General features: G+C 43.6%; 1 protein-coding gene across 1 annotated transcript; it reads left to right on the forward strand.

The window, feature by feature from the left end:
• The first annotated feature begins 14,260 nt into the window (after positions 1 to 14,260).
• On the forward strand, positions 14,261 to 16,141 carry LOC139580200 (protein TonB-like). Its single transcript, XM_071408776.1, has one exon. The coding sequence runs from the start codon at positions 14,699 to 14,701 to the stop codon at positions 15,242 to 15,244; it is 546 nt and encodes a 181-aa protein (XP_071264877.1). The 5' UTR covers positions 14,261 to 14,698; the 3' UTR covers positions 15,245 to 16,141.
• Positions 16,142 to 18,914: the final 2,773 nt, after the last annotated feature.

The following is an 18,914-nucleotide window of genomic DNA, read 5'->3' on the forward strand; positions in this document are numbered from 1 at the left end:
GTATTTATAGTGTGGGGGGGGTAGTTGTATTTATAGTGTGGGGGGTAGTTGTATTTATAGTGTGGGGGGGTGGTTGTATTTATAGTGTGGGGGGTGGTTGTATTTATAGTGTGGGGGGTAGTTGTATTTATAGTGTGGGGGGTAGTTGTATTTATAGTGTGGGGGGGTTGTTGTATTTATAGTGTGGGGGGTAGTTGTATTTATAGTGTGGGGGGGTAGTTGTATTTGTAGTGTGGGGGGGGTAGTTGTATTTATAGTGTGAGGGGTAGTTGTATTTATAGTGTGGGGGGTAGTTGTATTTATAGTGTGGGGGGGTAGGGTTGTATTTATAGTGTGGGGGGTAGTTGTATTTATAGTGTGGGGGGTAGTTGTATTTATAGTGTGGGGGGGTGGTTGTATTTATAGTGTGGGGGGGTGGTTGTATTTATAGTGTGGGGGGGTAGTTGTATTTATAATGTGGGGGGGGGGTAGTTGTATTTATAGTGTGGGGGGGGTGGTTGTATTTATAGTGTGGGGGGTAGAGTTGTATTTATAGTGTGGGGGGGTAGTTGTATTTATAGTGTGTGGGGGTAGTTGTATTTATAGTGTGGGGGGGTAGTTGTATTTATAGTGTGGGGGGGTGGTTGTATTTATAGTGTGAGGGGTAGTTGTATTTATAGTGTGGGGGGTTAGTTGTATTTATAGTGTGGGGGGGTAGTTGTATTTATAGTGTGGGGGGTAGTTGTATTTGTAGTGTGGGGGGGTAGTTGTATTTATAGTGTGAGGGGCAGTTGTATTTATAGTGTGGGGGGGTGGTTGTATTTATAGTGTGTGGGGGTAGTTGTATTTATAGTGTGGGGGGGTAGTTGTATTTATAGTGTGTGGGGGTAGTTGTATTTATAGTGTGGGGGGTAGAGTTGTATTTATAGTGTGGGTGGTAGAGTTGTATTTATAGTGTGGGGGGTAGAGTTGTATTTATAGTGTGGGTGGTAGAGTTGTATTTATAGTGTGGGGGGTAGTTGTATTTATAGTGTGGGGGGGTAGTTGTATTTATAGTGTGGGGGGTAGTTGTATTTATAGTGTGGGGGGGTAGTTGTATTTATAGTGTGGGGGGTAGTTGTATTTATAGTGTGGGGGGTAGTTGTATTTATAGTGTGGGGGTAGAGTTGTATTTATAGTGTGGGGGGGTAGGGTTGTATTTATAGTGTGGGGGGGTAGTTGTATTTATAGTGTGGGGGGGTAGTTGTATTTATAGTGTGGGGGGTAGTTGTATTTATAGTGTGGGGGGGTAGTTGTATTTATAGTGTGGGGGGGTGGTTGTATTTATAGTGTGGGGGGTTTGTTTATTTATAGTGTGGGGGGTAGTTGTATTTATAGTGTGGGGGGGTAGTTGTATTTATAGTGTGGGGGGGTGGTTGTATTTATAGTGTGGGGGGTTTGTTTATTTATAGTGTGGGGGGGTGGTTGTATTTATAGTGTGGGGGGGTGGTTGTATTTATAGTGTGTGTTCACGTTTCTTAGCGTCCCTCCAACACCAGAGCAGATAATAAAATCATTGGGTTGCGTCACTGTGGGGCCACCGGCTACAACACATTGTCGCCTCCACAGCACTAACTTTAACTACACTGGAATGCTATGCTGAGAGAGAGGGAGAGAGATAGAGAGGAAGGGAGAGAGAGGCAGAGGGGGAGAGATAGAGAGGAAGGGAGAGAGAGGCAGATGGCGAGAGATAGAGAGGAAGGGAGGGAGAGAGAGGCAGAGGGGGAGAGATAGAGAGGAAGGGAGAGAGAGAGAGGCAGAGGGGGAGAGATAGAGAGGAAGGGAGAGAGAGAGAGGCAGAGGGAGAGAAAGAGAGGAAGGGAGAGAGAGAGGCAGAGGGGGAGAGATAGAAAGGAAGGGAGAGAGAGAGGCAGAGGGGGAGAGATAGAGAGGAAGGGAGAGAGAGAGGCAGAGGGGGAGAGATAGAGAGGAAGGGGGAGAGAGAGGCAGAGGGGGAGAGATAGAGAGGAAGGGAGAGAGAGAGGCAGAGGGGGAGAGATAGAGAGGAAGGGAGAGAGAGAGGAAGGGAGAGAGAGAGGCAGAGAAAGAGAGGAAGGGAGAGAGAGAGAGGCAGAGGGGGAGATAGAGAGGAAGGGAGAGAGAGAGGGGGAGAGATAGAGAGGAAGGGAGAGAGAGAGAGGAAGGGAGAGAGAGAGAGGCAGAGGGGGAGAGAGAGAGGGAGAGAAAGAGAGGAAGGGAGAGAGAGAGTGGCAGAGAAAGAGAGGAAGGGAGAGAGAGAGAGGCAGAGGGGGAGAGATAGAGAGGAAGGGAGAGAGAGAGAGGCAGAGGGAGAGAAAGAGAGGAAGGGAGAGAGAGGCAGACGGAGAGAAAGAGAGGAAGGGAGAGCGAGAGAGGCAGAGGGAGAGAAAGCGAGGAAGAGAGAGAGAGAGGCAGAGGGAGAGAAAGAGAGGAAGGGAGAGAGAGAGAGGCAGAGGGAGAGAAAGAGTGGAAGGGAGAGAGAGAGAGGCAGAGGGAGAGAAAGAGAGTGTCCCTGACACCGGAACAGGAGATCCAACAATGATCACTTTGAGAGTTCTCAATAAATACACAAGGCAGTATTCTCCAACAAACAACACATACACATTAGCACACAGTCCCAGTGCTCCATGTAACTGGAGGGTAACAGATGTAACTGGAGGGTAACAGATGTAACTGCAGGGTAACAGATGTAACTGGAGGGTAACAGATGTAACTGCAGGGTAACAGATGTAACTGCAGGGTAACAGATGTAACTGGAGGGTAACAGATGTAACTGGAGGGTAACAGATATAACTGGAGGGTAACAGATGTAACTGCAGGGTAACAGATGTAACTGCAGGGTAACAGATGTAACTGGAGGGTAACAGATATAACTGGAGGGTAACAGATGTAACTGGAGGGTAACAGATGTAACTGGAGGGTAACAGATGTAACTGGAGGGTAACAGATGTAACTGGAGGGTAACAGATATAACTGGAGGGTAACAGATGTAACTGGAGGGTAACAGATATAACTGCAGGGTAACAGATGTAACTGGAGGGTAACAGATATAACTGCAGGGTAACAGATGTAACTGGAGGGTAACAGATGTAACTTGAGGGTAACAGATGTAACTGCAGGGTAATGTAACTGCAGGGCAATGTTACTGGAGGGTAATGTAACTGCAGGGTAATGTATCTGCAAGGTAATGGTACTGGAGGGTAATGTAACTGGAGGGCAATGTAACTGCAGGGCAATGTTACTGGAGGGTAACAAAACATTGATTAAATGTTAAGTGATACAGTAGTAGGTAAGTCATGATGTCATCTGTAGCCCTGGGTGAACCCTAAGTCTATATCCCAAATTGCACCCTATTCCCAATATAGTGCAGTACTTTTGACCTGTAGTGCACTACTTTGGGGGGTGCCATTTGGGATGTACACTAATCCCAATAGTGTGATAGTGAGATACAGTATAACCCTATATAATCAGGCTAGCCTGAGTTCCAGTCTGCTTGTGCTATTATGCGAACTGCCTATCACTCATTGTCATGACAATGACAACAATGGAGTACACAAGAGCACATACTGATCTGGGACCAGGCTATAACCCTGCTGGTCTCTCTAAAGAAGATCAGGACTATGAAAAGTACAGCCAAGACACAAACTGATCTGGGACCAGGCTATAACCCTGCTGGTCTCTCTAAAGAAGATCAGGACTATGAAAAGTACAGCCAAGACACAAACGACTTGACCCGCTCTTCAGAAGTACACGGATCAAAAGCGAATCCATTGCAGAGTATCGTTTTTCAAACCGCTTTTAAATTCATTGCGTACTCCTTTTACAAGGTACAAATGAAAATAGGAAAACAGGAAACTCCTGGCCCTTTCCCAGAGGCGTGGTGTGAAGTTCCTCGATATGAGTGACAGATATACTGTCTGACTTGAGTTGAGTTGTCATTCTTGATTGACCCATTGTACTTTTGTTGGAGAGTAAGTGTGTGTGTGTGTGTGTGTGTGTGTGTGTGTGTGTGTGTGTGTGTGTGTGTGTGTGTGTGTGTGTGTGTGTGTGTGTGTGTGTGTGTGTGTGTGTGTGTGTGTGTGTGTGTGTGTGTGTGTCTGTGTGTGTCTGTGTGTGTGTCTGTGTGTGTGTGTCTGTGTGGGAGGGGATATCCCTGTTCCCTCCCTTTACTGAGAACCTTGTTGGTGTCGGATTCAGGAGACAGAGGTGTGGCAGCAGCCTCCCCCATCCCTATCACACACACACACCTCGTTCGCTGGGAAAGGGCCTGGCACGTTACAATAGGGAAATGGAAAAGGGATTAATGGGGGACTAGCTATTAAAAGGGCTGAGGGATCAGAAAGAGAACAGGAAGTAGGTTAGTGAGACTGTGAGACTATACACCCTTTACCAAAACTTTGAACAATGCCCCTCCGCTCCACCCCAAGGCCCCACCCCTCCGCCCCAATGCCCCTCCACTCCGCCCCAAGGCCCCCAGATGCCCATTGTCAGCGCAGGGCACTGCTGGGAAGCCCTCTATTTATTTAAGTGAATACGATCCTTAATAAATCGCTTCACACCTCTGCAAAGGGCTTTAAAATAACCCCGTTCTCAGTCAGCATTGGTTATATAAGGATAGTTATATCAGTGGAGGAGGACTATGACACAGTGCTATTCGCAATTTGACGTTTGCTGCAATTCGACAAAAGTCTAGATTCGACATGAGTTTGTGAGAAGATGGATTTATAGTGTTATTATAACGTATTCCTTTAGTTACATGTTTTTTTTATTATTATTATTATTTTATTTTTTAAGGGGTGGATCAGCTTAATATTGCGGGAAGAATGTTGCTTCCATCAATGTAATTGTCTGCATCATTTCCAATCCCCCATATATTTTTGGGGTAAATATATATATCCATACACGCATGCATACATATACACACATATACATATACATACCTATATAGACATACATATACACACATATACATATACACATACCTATTTAGACATACATATACACATACACATACACATACCTATATAGACATACATACTTTTTTAAGAATATACCTTTATTATTCCCCGCAAACCCTACCACCCTTTCCCCAATTGGAGTAAACTAATAAACACTTCTGCTTTTACCTTCAGTTTATACATCTTATACACATTTTAGAGACACAATCTATTTTACAATAGTTATATGTTGTTTGTTTTTAGTCCTTCCTCAATTTCTGATGTCCAATAAACTGAAATTGCAACCAACTTTCTAAGGCTTGCTTAAAAAATAAAGATATTTTGGAGATTATTTCCTTTTCAAACAACCGAAAGTGGGCAGGTGTAATCTGAATAAAGGGAAAAAGGCCCTTCTAATCGTTAGTTACATGTTTGCAATATTACACAGCAAACCAGATTCTGTGTGTCTGAGTTTTCCCATTGCTTGTCTCCGGCAAGTCTAGTTGCTATGAAGTAAGAACAAACCTGCTCCTCTCCTCTGCCCGGGTCAAGGCAACCATGTCACAATAGGAACACAGTGTCTGACCAATTAACTGTGTGTGAGTGTGTAAGTGTGTGTGTGAGTGTGTAAGTGTGTGTGTGAGTGTGTAAGTGTGTGTGTGTGTGAGTGTGTAAGTGTGTGTGTGTGTGTGTGTGTGAGTGAGTGTGTAAGTGTGTGTGAGAGAGTGTAAGTGTGTGTGTGAGTGTGTAAGTGTGTGTGTGAGTGTGTAAGTGTGTGTGTGTGTGTGTGTGTAAGTGTGTAAGTGTGTGTGAGAGAGTGTAAGTGTGTGTGTGAGTGTGTAAGTGTGTGTGTGTGTGTGAGTGAGTGTGTAAGTGTGTGTGAGAGAGTGTAAGTGTGTGTAAGTGTGTGTGTGAGTGTGTAAGTGTGTGTGTGTGAGTGGCGATTGTCCTATGATCTCTTTCACATAATGTAAAGACATGCTTTACAGTATATCAATTCAGTGTACGGGGATAGCAGAAGTTTCTTATCCCGGGTGGACGTACTTGTTCATACCCCAGATTGTATTGATGCTAAAGCATGGTTACACTGTTATTTATATGTGTGCTTAAGGTTATTCACGTGTGTGTGTAGCATCTGAAGATGTTTATATGTAAACTCATGCTGTTGAATGTTAATTGAACAGGATGTGAAAGGGCTTCTTCCCATTGGTCAGACGCATGATGGGTATTGGTATTGAAGACACAGACAGAGACAGACAGGGTAGGGTTGGTATGCTACCGGGTACAGGAATGATTGAAGACACAGACAGAGACAGACAGGGTAGGGTTGGTATGCTACCGGGTACAGGAATGATTGAAGCCACAGACAGAGACAGACAGTGTAGGGTTGGTATGCTACCGGGTACAGGAATGATTGAAGCCACAGACAGAGACAGACAGGGTAGGGTTGGTATGCTTCCGGGTACAGGAATGATTGAAGCCTGGCTTTTCGTTTGAGTTGATTAGGCCTAATTTTTGTTCATCGTCCTGTTTATTTGTTTTTGTAACTTCTTTTACAGTCACCCGCTATAATAATACTTCTTCACCTGAAAATAAAAAGCCTCACTTTGGCAAGATAAAACACGTCTTCCTCATCTGCATCCTCACTGTTCCAATCCAACCGCATGGTCAACCTCACAATGTGTATGCCTGCCTGCCTGCCTGCCTTCCTGCCTTCCTGCCTTCCTGCCTGCCTGCCTGCGTGCGTGCGTGTGTGCGTGCGTGCGTGTGTGTGTGTGTGTGTGTGTGTGTGTGTGTGTGTGTGTGTGTGTGTGTGTGTGTGTGTGTGTGTGTGTGTGTGTGTGTGTGTGTGTGTGTGTGTGTGTGTGTGTGTGTGTGTGTTTGTGTGTGTGTGTGTGACAGCGGCTCAGTGTAATGGTTGCTGATGGTAATCCATCCTATCACAGGGAATCAGTGGGGGGACATCCTGAGGGGTTGGAGGTCATTCTCATTAACTTCCTGTTCCTGTTTTCAGACTTCAGTCACCATGGCGATACAGACCCCTCAAATTACACCACTATCCCAGGATTCATTTAGTGGTGATTTGGAAGAGAAAAACACAGACTAAGTTCACTTAGGCACATAAGCCTAAAAGATAAACATTATAAAGATGCCGTTAAGCAGGGGGGGAAATAATATAATGAAAGTAGCAGTTTGGTGTTGTGTACTTGTGTAACGTTAACAAGAGTTCACCAGATGTTCGTCACAGACTGTTCACAACATGTTCACAGGAGGATTGCCGGTTTCTAAAATGCATTAGTACTTTTTATGTCAAAGCACAGCAAAAGTGAGAGTATTTGAGAGCATTTGAAAGCATGAGAGAACTTTCAACGGTTGTCCCAAAACTCCTTTTAACTTTTGAGATTTCCTCACATCTGCTGCACTTGAGCTGCAACCTTGTTCGTGGGTTTTATTTCAAAAGCTTTTTCTTTTCGGCCAAGCTGGGGGGGGGGGGGGGGGGTGTAGGAATTGCTTGTTCTCCAAGACAGAGGAGGTCTGTGGCTGTGTATCACAAATCGTTTGTCCCAAAGGGCTCTCTGGTCAAAAGTCGTGCACTATATAGGGAATAGTGTGCCATTTGTGATGTACACCAAGTCTGTAAGTTCAGCTGTGACCTCCAGCATTTTAATTAAATGTATTTAACCTTGAGTTAGCCAGACGAGTCCGTTTAAGTTAAGAACAGTCTTGAAAAAGGATTGCTTGTTAATGTTTTGGACGATTGGACAGCCAGGGTTCAAACTGACATTTCCGTCTTTTGATTAAAACGTTTGTAGAGGGACTGTTTCCGCAAGGCTTCTCTGATTCAGACTAACTAAACAGTCTGAGATACAAACAAACAGTACAAGGAAATAGAAAGTACACCGAATCCTTATTGGCATGATCTGATTCTTTAGGGAACTGGGCCAGTATTCATAAAGCATCTCCAAGTAGGAGTGCTGATCCAGGATCAGGTTCCCCCTGTCCGTGTAATGTTATCCATTATGATCTAAAATCCCAAACTGATTCCACATCAGCCCTCTACTCTGAGACTCTTTGTGAATACGGGCCCAGATGCTTAGCTTCCAAGCCTTTTACTACAGTAATGGCCTTCACAGGGGGAATTTAAAGTATGTCCAACTCCAGCAATTCACATAGACAAAAACTTGTTCAAATGCTTTTGCTTCAAGCTAAACTGTGACGTGAACTGCTAAGGACCATGCAGTGAAGACCTGCAGAAATGCTTTTGGCCTGATCATGTAAAGCTGCACATATCTGGGTCTCCCTGCCTGGCAACAAGAGATCTATAGGGGAAATGATCCAGACGCTGATAAAAAATAAACGAAGCCTCTTCAATGGACCAGCCCAGATCAGCACAGACCCAGAACATGTCTGATCTGATACTACCACGGAAGGGTTGAACTCCAAACCCAACAATAGCCAGACCCACCATAGAAACTCCTATTCACAAGAGAGTGGTCTTTCTCTTACTAACATTATTTTTCGTTTAAAGGTCCAATGCAGCAGTTTTAATCTCAATATCAAATCATTTCTGGGTAACAATTAAGTGCCTAACTGTGATTGTTTTCAATTAAAAAAATCTAAAATAATCAAAAATAGCTTTTTAGCAAAGAGCAAAGCAATAATTTAGCTAGCACTGTCTGAGAGTGGTTTGACTGGGGAGGGGAAAACAGAAAATTAGCTGTTATTGGCAGAGAGGTTTGGAACTCTCTTATTGGTCTATTACCTAAATTACCGCATGTCACCATGGAAGGCCAAAACTCACTCCCACCAAAACAGGTTGACATTTCAGGGGGTCTTTTCAAACAGCTCTTACACTAAAAGGGCATGAACATCATTTTCATAATTTCACACTATTATTCCAACTTCACAGTGAAGAAATATATGTAAAACATAGGAAAAATCAAATTTTTGACTGCACTTGGCCTTTAACATTTTTACATCTCTTTCTTTTCTTTCCTTTATCGGTGTAGTGATTTACTGTGAACTGTGAACTCTAAGGTGTATTGTATCTGGGACAGTATTATGGGTGGAGTTTGTGGTTGGCACTGTGGTGCCGCCATGTATCAGGAAATTCACATTGTGTTAGGAAAGAATGGCAGGTCCATTAAACATGTGATTACCATCAGTTACATTGTCATTCTCCCGTGCTTCACTGTAGAGGAAGGATCATTCACAATAGAAACAGCTTGGACTGTGCCAGTCTGGTCTAATGGTAGCCCACTACGAAACCCCATACATACCCACTTGTGACGGGGCTACGAATCTCGCCTTGGCCCCTAATCTCTGTCTCCTTCTGTATTTGTCTCCTTCTCTACCTTCCGACCATAAACATTCAAATTGAAACAACAAAAAATTGCTTTGACTCACACGCCTGGTGCTCCTAAAGCTGGGCTCACTCTACCTCTGCTTAAGTCAACTCTTATGTTGATGTCTTGCCAAAGAACACAACAGTTTATTCATTTGCGTATTTATCATGCAGTCGGGCTAGCCCTCATAAATTCAAGGCTTATCAAGCACTAATTTCATGCATTACTAGTATACTACTGTTTATCATCTCACTTGTCCACCAGTTGCTAGGCGAAGCGAAGGTCTGTGCCATGTATAATCCCTTAAAAGACCTTTGCTTGAAAAACAAGAAAAAATAGGCAATATTCCTGTTTGTCCCTCTTGAGACGCCGTAACAACAACATAGCTTTCTCCACATGTTGTTGTGTAACAGCCTGAATTTGAAATGGATTCAATTGAGATATTGAGACACTGACCTACACACAATGCCCCATTGTGTGAAAGTGGAATTACGTTTTTCGAAATGTTTTCTAATTAATAAAAAATGTATCGAGTCAATAAGTATTCAACCACATTGTTATGGTAAGCATAAATAAATTCAGTAGTAAAAATGTGCTTAACAAGTCACATAATATGGTGCATGGACCCACTCGGTGTGCAATAATAGTGTTTACCATGATTTTTGAATGATTACCTCATCTTTGTACCCCACATATACAATTATCTGTAAAGTCCCTCAGTCGAGCTGTGAATTTCAAACATAGATTCAACCACAAAGACCAGCGAGGTTTTCCAATGCTTCGCAAAGAAGGGCACCTATTAGTAGATGGGTAAAAAAAAAAAAAAAGCAGACCTTGAATATCACGTTGAGCATGGTAAAGTTATTAATTACACTTTGGATGGTGTTTCACCCAGTCATTACAAAGATACGGGCGTCTTTCCTAACTCAGTTGCCAGAGAGGAAGGACAGGAAAAAACTGAGGATGGATTGTAGTTACTTCACAATGCTAACCTAATTGACGGAGGGACAAGAAGGACGCCTGTACAGAATAAAAATATTCCAAAACATGCATCATGTTTGCAACAAGGCACAAAAAAATGTAAACAAATTGTTATGTTTTGGGCAAATCCAATACAACACTTTACTGAGCACCACTGTCCATATTTTCAAGCATAGTGACTGTATCATAGTGGCTGTATCATGTTATGGGTATGCTTGTAATCATTAAGGACTGGGGAGTTTTTCATGATAAAAAATAAACGGAATGGAGCTCAGCACAGGCAAAATCCTAGAGAAAAACCTGGTTCCAGTCTGTATTCCACCAGATACTGGAAGATGAATTCACCTTTCAGCAGGACAATAACCTAAAACATGAGGCCAAATCTGCACTGAAGTTATTACCAAGAAGACAGTGAATGTTCCTGAGTGGCCGAGTTACAGTTTTGACTTAAATCTACTTGAAAATCTATGGCAAGACTTGAAAATGGTTGTCTAACAATGATGAACAGCCAATCTGACAGAGCTTGAATAATTTTTAAAAGAATAATGGGCAAATGTTGCACAATCCAGGTGTGGAAGTGCTTAGAGACTTAGCCAGAAAGACTCACAACTGTAAATGCTGCCAAAGCTGCTTTTACAAAGTATTGACTCAGGGGTGTAAATACTTACGTGAATTAGATAATGCTGTGTTTCATTTTTAATACATTTGCAAAAATGTCGATTTTTTTTCTTTCATTTTGTCATTATGGGGTATTGTGTGTTGATGTGTGATAAAAAATATATCTATATATTTTTTAATCAGTCTAAAACAACAAAATGTGAAATAAGTCAAGGGTTAAGAATACTTTCTGAAGGCACTGTACATTTCCTCAAAATAGTAATCAATAATCTAAGATAAATCAAGAAACCTGTAATTAATTATGACGTTTTTACAGAGGAGGTCTTAGTTGCGCAATTTTACATCTAAGATGTTTGGTGCAATATTTCTCAAGTGAAAAAATTTGCATGAAAACTAGTAACTATCTCTCGTTTAAAAACAACAAAAACGGAGTTGAAGAATCCCATCCATGGTTCCTCCAGCAGTACAATCACCAACGAAAGAGCTGTAGACTTCGGCTACTAAACCTTGACTTGCCTCAAGAAAAAAGTTGTATACAAACAAAAACCTGCCAAACACCAAAACGAACAAAAACGTCACAAAATGTTGTCATAATATATGTGCAAACTGTTTCGACTGGGTATCATGCAACAAGCATTATGATCCAGGAGTGACTTCCATCAAAGTGAGATTTTAAAAAACCAAACTGCTTTTGGTACTTTCTGTTCCCAATAGGCATCCGTCCAATGATCTCTTCATGTCCTTCCAGACATGATTTCCGTTCTATAATCCCTTGTGGTCGTCATCACAGCTCACGGTCAAACCGGCAGAGTGTTTTAGCCTGGTGGTCCAGTCCACACTACATATGCACACACTCACTTTTGCAATAAGCCTAAAATGTTTGCCCTTAAACTGTGTGTGTGTGCATTTGTCACACTGGGATGTGAAACTCTACAGATGGTCCCAACACAGATTACAAGTCTCCACTTTCACTCTATTTTTTATTTTTTGTAAATTGAACCTTTATTTAACTAGGCAAGCCAGTTAAGAACAAATTCTTATTTACAATGATGGCCTACGGGGGAACAGGGGGTTAACAGCCTTGTTCAGGGGCAGAACAACAGATTTTTACCTTGTCAGCTCGGGGATTTAATCTAGCAACCTTTCGGTTACTGGCCCAACGCTCTAACCACTAGGCTACCTGCCGCCCCTATTACACCCAACACATATGCTTTTCTCACACACACAAACCACTTTAAGTCTCAGTGTTCAGAGGGAACACCATACAAGGAGAACAGGTCAGAACAGGACAAGTCATTTTGTTCCAGGTTTTTTAAAGTTGATTAGATTGAAAACAAAGCTTTTGTAAAGTCACTAAGTAAGTCACTATGATTCGATGGCGATATATTAGATTGGCCTTCGATCCAAAATTGAAAGGACATACATTTGGCTTCATGTTCACAGTTTGCTTTTACACTGAACAAAAAATATAAACGTAACACGTAACAATTTCTACAATTTTACTTACAGACCATATAAGGTTACACAGACCATATAAGGTTACAGACCATAAAAGGTTACATACCATAAAAGGTTACAGACCATAAAAGGTTACATACCATAAAAGGTTACAGAACATATACGGTTATAGACCATATAAGGTTACAGACCATATAAGGTTACAGACCATATAAGGTTACATACCATATAAGGTTACAGCCAATATAAGGTTACAGACCATAAAAGGTTACAGTCCATATAAGGTTACAGACAATATAAGGTTACAGACCATATAAGGTTACAGACCATATAAGGAAATCAGTCAATTTAAATAAATTCCTTAGGCCCTAATTTATGGATTTTACATGAATGGGAATACAGATATGTGTCCGTTGGTCACAGATACCTTTAAAAAATGGTAGTGGATCAGAAAACCAGTCAGTGCCTGGTGTGACCACCATTTGCCTCATGCAGCGCGACACATCTCCTTCGCATAGAGTTGATCAGGCTGTTGATTGTGGCCTGTGGAATGTTGTCCCACTCCTCTTCAATGGCTGTGCAAAGTTGCAAGGTATAGGCGGGTAGTGGAACACACTGTCGTACACGTTGATCCAGAGCATCCCAAACATGCTCAATGGGTGACATGTCTGGTGAGTATGCAGGCCATGGAAGAACTGGGACATTTTCAGCTTCCAGGAATTGTATACTAGATCCTTGCGACATGGGGCTGTGCATTATCATGCTTAAACATGAGGTGATGGCGGCTGATGAATGTCATGACAATGGGTCTCAGGATCTCGTCACGGTATCTCTGTGCATTCAAATTGCCATAGATAAAATGCAATTGTGTTTGTTGTCTGCAGCTTATGACTGCCCATACTATAACCCCACCACCACCATGGGGCACTGTGTTCACAATGTTGACATCAGCAAACCACTCAAATCAAATCCCCACACAATGCCATACATGCTGTATTTGCGCAGAAATTCTTCGGTTGTGCAAACCCACAGTTTCATCAGCTGTCCGGGTGGCTGGTCTCAGACGATCCCGCAGGTGAAGAAGCTGGGTGTGGAGGTCCTGGACTGGTGTGGTTACACGTGGTCTGCGGTTGTGAGGCCGGTTGGAGGTACTGCCAAATTCTCTAAAACGACGTTGGAGGCGGATTATGGCAGTCAACACGCCAATTGCACAATTCCACAAAAGACATCTGTGGCATTGTGTTGTGTAACAAAACTGCACATTTTAGAGTGGCCTTTTATTATCCCCAGCATAAGGTGCACCTGTGTAATGATCATGGTTTTTAATCAGATTCTTGGTATGCCACATGTTTCAGGTGGAAGGATTATCTTGGCAAAAGAAAAATGCTCATTAGCACGGATGTAAACAAATTTGTGCAAACAATTTGAGAGAAATATGCTTTTTGTGCATATGGACAATTTCTGGGATCTTTTAATTCAGCTCATGAAACATGGGACCAACACTTGTTGTGTTTATATTTGTGTTCAGTATAAGTTCATTCAAATTCTATATCCAAATATTAATCACTGCTAGCGACATAATAAATCCATAAATCCATTTTTTTAACACATTACATGATCCCCAAAATCCCCAAAATCCCCAGCGGCATGTTCATGGCAAGCTGACTGGTTTGTATGTGTGTGTGTGTGTGTGTGTGTGTGTGTGTGTGTGTGTGTGTGTGTGTGTGTGTGTGTGCGTGTGCGTGTGCGTGTGCGTGTGCGTGTGCGTGTGCGTGTGTGTGTGTGTGTGTGTTGACAGTCCAAAAATCATCATCTCGTCCATTGAACCCAATTTAGCTTCCAGCCCTGCTACGGTATGTGAAGTTGGCAAAATGGTGGCTTAAGTTATTAAACTGAGCAGTTTTAATCATTGGTTGCAGGAATTCAAGGTTGGCAGAGAGGAGTGGATTAACACGATGCACAAAGCCTTCATATCCTCTCTGATCTGTGGGCCAGAGCCTGCTGTCAGCCACAGCCTGCCTCTCTCTCTCTCTCTCTCTCTCTCTCTGTCTCGTTCTCTCTTTCTCTCTCTTGCTCTATCTCTCTCTCTCTCGTGATCCCTTCCTTGCTCTTTCTCCCTGATGCCATCGTCTACTATCTGTTGCTCTCCCTCTCCAGCTATCTAACTTTCTTCCTGTCCATCTCTATCTCTTTGGATCTCAATGGGATGGTGCAGGCTATAGCTGTCACTCTCTCCCTCTCTGATTCTCTTCATCCCTTTTTTTCATTGTCTTCCATCATCCCTCCATCCTAAGGCTCTGGCTGCTCCGGCCGGTGCCCCGTCATTTTCCCGTGGGCGGCAGCGAGATATGAAGCGTCGCCATGGGTTTCATGGAATTCTACTTGGAGATTGACCCCGTGACCCTGAACCTCATCATCCTGGTGGCCAGCTACGCCATCCTCCTCCTTGTCTTCCTCATCTCTTGCATCCTGTACGACTGCCAGGGGAAGGACCCCACCAAGGAGTATGCCCCCGCGCCCCCCGCACCCCCCAGCCAGTCGCCCATACACCTTGTGGTCATGCAGAATTCTCCTGCCTCGTCTCGCTATGAGCAGCAGAACCAGAACAACATGGCTGCTCCAGAACCCAGCAGAAAGCCAGAACCCACCAGGAACCTGGAACCCAACAGGAAGCCAGAACCCAGCAGGAACTTGGAACCTAGCAGGAACCCAGAACCCAGCAGGAAGCCAGAACCCAGCAGGAACCCAGAACCCAGCAGGAAGCCAGAACCCAGCAGGAACCCAGAACCCAGCAGGAAGCCAGAACTCAGCAGGAACCACTATGAGCACAGCAGGAACCACTACGAGCCGCCGGCGCTGACGCCCACCCCCGACCTGGGGAGGGAGAAGAAGAGCACCCTGGTCTGAGAAGGAGAGAGGGAGGAGGTGGGGGAGTCCATGACTTAAGAGAAGAGAGATACTAATTTCTGGATTTGACACTGTGGAGGAGAGATTGAGGAGAGGGGAGATTTGGTTGTATCGAAAAGGCCTGGACTGGACTGGACTGGACTGCTGTTTTGTTTAGTATTTTCATTTTGCTCTGTAGATGTTTTTTATTTTGATTGTTGATGTATGATGTTGGTATCTATATCGCTGAGAAGGTAAGTCGGCAGGGGTTTTTGGTGTGTGTGTGTGTGTGTGTGTGTGTGTGTGTGTGTGTGTGTGTGTGTGTGTGTGTGTGTGTGTGTGTGTGTGTGTGTGTGTGTGTGTGTGTGTGTGTGTCTGTACATTTCAAGGACATCTATCCATTACATATCAAACTATACATGTGACAATATAGTTCAAACTATGAATTGGTGAATGCATGTAATCCCAACACAGAAACCAGTGTGTAAATACAGATGTTTTCACTGGGTTCTCATGTCAAATCAACCCATGCTTTTACCACAGTGTGTGAGTCATCAATGTGATTGGTTTATTGAACACATTAGTTTATTGGAAGGAGACATGGATTCATTAACCCAATTCCTTTTGTAGGATGTTTGAAATATGTATCTAGAATAGCAGCACTAAACAGTAATGTGCTTTTAACATTGAGTCTTGCATGTAGGCGAAGATGTCCTCTGTGTTTTCTGCAGGTGGGACCAGGCAGCCAGGGAGGCTGCAGTAAGGGAATCCCCCACCCACATGCTCGCAGAAAGATAAACAGGCACACACTCGCACACACTCGCACACACTCGCACACACACACACACACACACACACACACACACACACACACACACACACACACACACACACACACACACACACACACACACACACACAAACACTCGCACACACGCACACTCACACTCACACAAACACTCGCACACACACACACACACACACACACACACACACACACACACACACACACACACACACACACACACACACACACACACACACACACACACACACACACATGAACACTCGCACACACTCGCACACACACTCACACACACACTCACACACACACTCGCACACACTCAAACTCGCAAACACACACACACACTCACATCCCACCCACCCACACACACCCACACAAACACACCGATTGGCAAGCAAAATGTAATAAATTAATGAATGATGGAATAGACACATGATGAATGCTTGAAAGTGATCTAAGGAGAGCAGGCGGACAGTCAGACACTCCCCTATGATAAGAACATTCACTGACCACCAGACACTACTCACATCCCCAACTCCCACTACTATACCAAGCCTCAGTCTCGTATCACTCTGCTTCTGTTTAAACCTCTGTCTATCCTCTGCCTTTTAAATCCCTCTTTATCCCGCAGGCACGAACTCCATCAGTAAAAATGGATGTGGCCCAAGAGCACAAAGCCTCCCAGTCAATGAATGAATGCAGGCTGGCTTCACTCTGTCGATGATTGACATATATTAGGCTTTGACATATTGTATATGAGTGGGATGTGAAAGCACTGTGAAAACATTGGCTGCCATTGTGAAAGAGTTAAAGCCAGACACAGGCTCTTATCTAGAGTGTTTTAGAATACATGTGTTTATATGAGGAGGCTAAAAAAACAGACCGGTTGTGTCCCAAATGGCACCCTATTCCCTACATAGTGACCTACCTTTGACCAGCGATCTGGTCAAAAGTAGTGCACTATATAGGGAATAGGGTGCCATTTGGTACACCGACACAGTTAATGTCACTGGTGAAAAAGTGAATAACGAGCTTTCTACAAATGCAACCTTGCAAATTTAAAAGCATCTGTTTTAGTGATGGAAAGAGAGAGCCTACATCACAGATGAGCAGTTATAAACCCTCTGTTCTGTCATGTTGAATTTAACGTGTCCTCCGTCTTATCTCTCCCCAAGGCATCAGCAGCATAGTCTGGCGCCAGCTGGGACGGATGTGCATACCTTTAGTATACAGATAGGTTTCATTTACACAAATACATGTGCCACAGCGGAGCCTCAGTTCCATCATAACTGTGTTGAAGGTAATGTCTCCTCCCGCTGTCTCTCCCCAGGTTCAGCAGATCAGTATGGAGTCACCACCATTCAGAAACCAGAGTACCTCTGACATTATGGAATCACCCTCCTCTCTCTCCCGTTCACAACATCGCTACATCGTTGGGCATGACGATGTCAAAGGACCAGTAGACGACACCCTGCCACACCTCACTAAGAATGATCCACATCGGGATCAGGTTCTACATGTATAATGCTGGAACTATGAACTAATGGAGAACTGCAATACCCAACAGCTTGCATGTAGTCCACACTACTTCATAGAAACTGGAGGAGACATCCGAGCCACAATGGTACAACAGCTTCCATTTAGACCACCTACTTCATAGAAACCGGGGGAGACATCCGAGCCACAATGGTACAACAACTTTCATTAAGACCAGCTACTTCATAGAAACCGGGGGAGACATCCGAGCCACAATGGTACAACAGCTTCCATTAAGACCAGCTACTTCATAGAAACCGGGGGAGACATCCGAGCCACAATGGTACAACAGCTTCCATTAAGACCAGCTACTTCATAGAAACCGGGGGAGACATCCGAGCCACAATGGTACAACAGCTTCCATTAAGACCAGCTACTTCATAGAAACCGGGGGAGACATCCGAGCCACAATGGTACAACAGCTTCCATTATGACCAGCTACTTCATAGAAACCGGGGGAGACATCCGAGCCACAATGGTACAACAGCTTTCATTATGACCAGCTACTTCAATGAAGAGACTGACGGTTGATTGGAGCAGGATGTCCTGTGACTGTTCTCCACTCAGCCACATCAAGCCTCAGTCACGTCAAGTCATCTGCTCTGCCACGACTTTGAAACAACCAACAGTCAGAGAGTCGTGATACCGAGGGACTTGACATGCTAAAGCCGCTTATGTAAAAAAACAAAAAAACAAGGGCCTTGTCAGCTCAGTGCCCATCGAGACCAACCAATGACTTGACCAATCACAGAGCCCCATTTGCAATATGAATAGCAGCAAATGATATTTCCACCATGTTTCATGTTAGAGGGATTAGAGTCCAACTCAAGTATTAGAGGAGAGCGAGGGTTACGTATTCTTTCTGATGTTTGCTCTGCTTTGCTTTGGTCCTCTCTGCAGGGTAACATACGTTTCTTCTTGTTAACAGACCAAAAACATTTTGGTCATATTCTGGATTTGACGTAGGTGGTAGTGGGACTAATAAGGAGTGGACATCAGGGACTTAGTCTAGGGAGGGAGATATTTGTGGCATGCAAGAGGGAGGATTTAAAATCAAACTTGACTTGAGCCGACGTTCAAGTGAACTTGTAAGCCTGGGGCATATTCATGAGTTATGAAATGGAAACAAACAGGTTGAAACAGGGTGGAATTTTCCCAATAAGAAACAGTTGTTGTCTTTTTCTGTTGCAAAACATTTTGCTACGGTGTACACTAATGAATAACACCTAGGTTTTGGGGAAAAGTCAGACATGTTGCTCTCAAAACACAGTATATCCTTCATCAAATGTCATATTTATGGTACATTATTAACATACTGCAAGAATACATAGCACATTAAATAAAAGTATC

The sequence above is a fragment of the Salvelinus alpinus genome, chromosome 7 (genome assembly GCF_045679555.1).
Source record: "Salvelinus alpinus chromosome 7, SLU_Salpinus.1, whole genome shotgun sequence".
Lineage (NCBI taxonomy): Eukaryota > Metazoa > Chordata > Actinopteri > Salmoniformes > Salmonidae > Salvelinus > Salvelinus alpinus.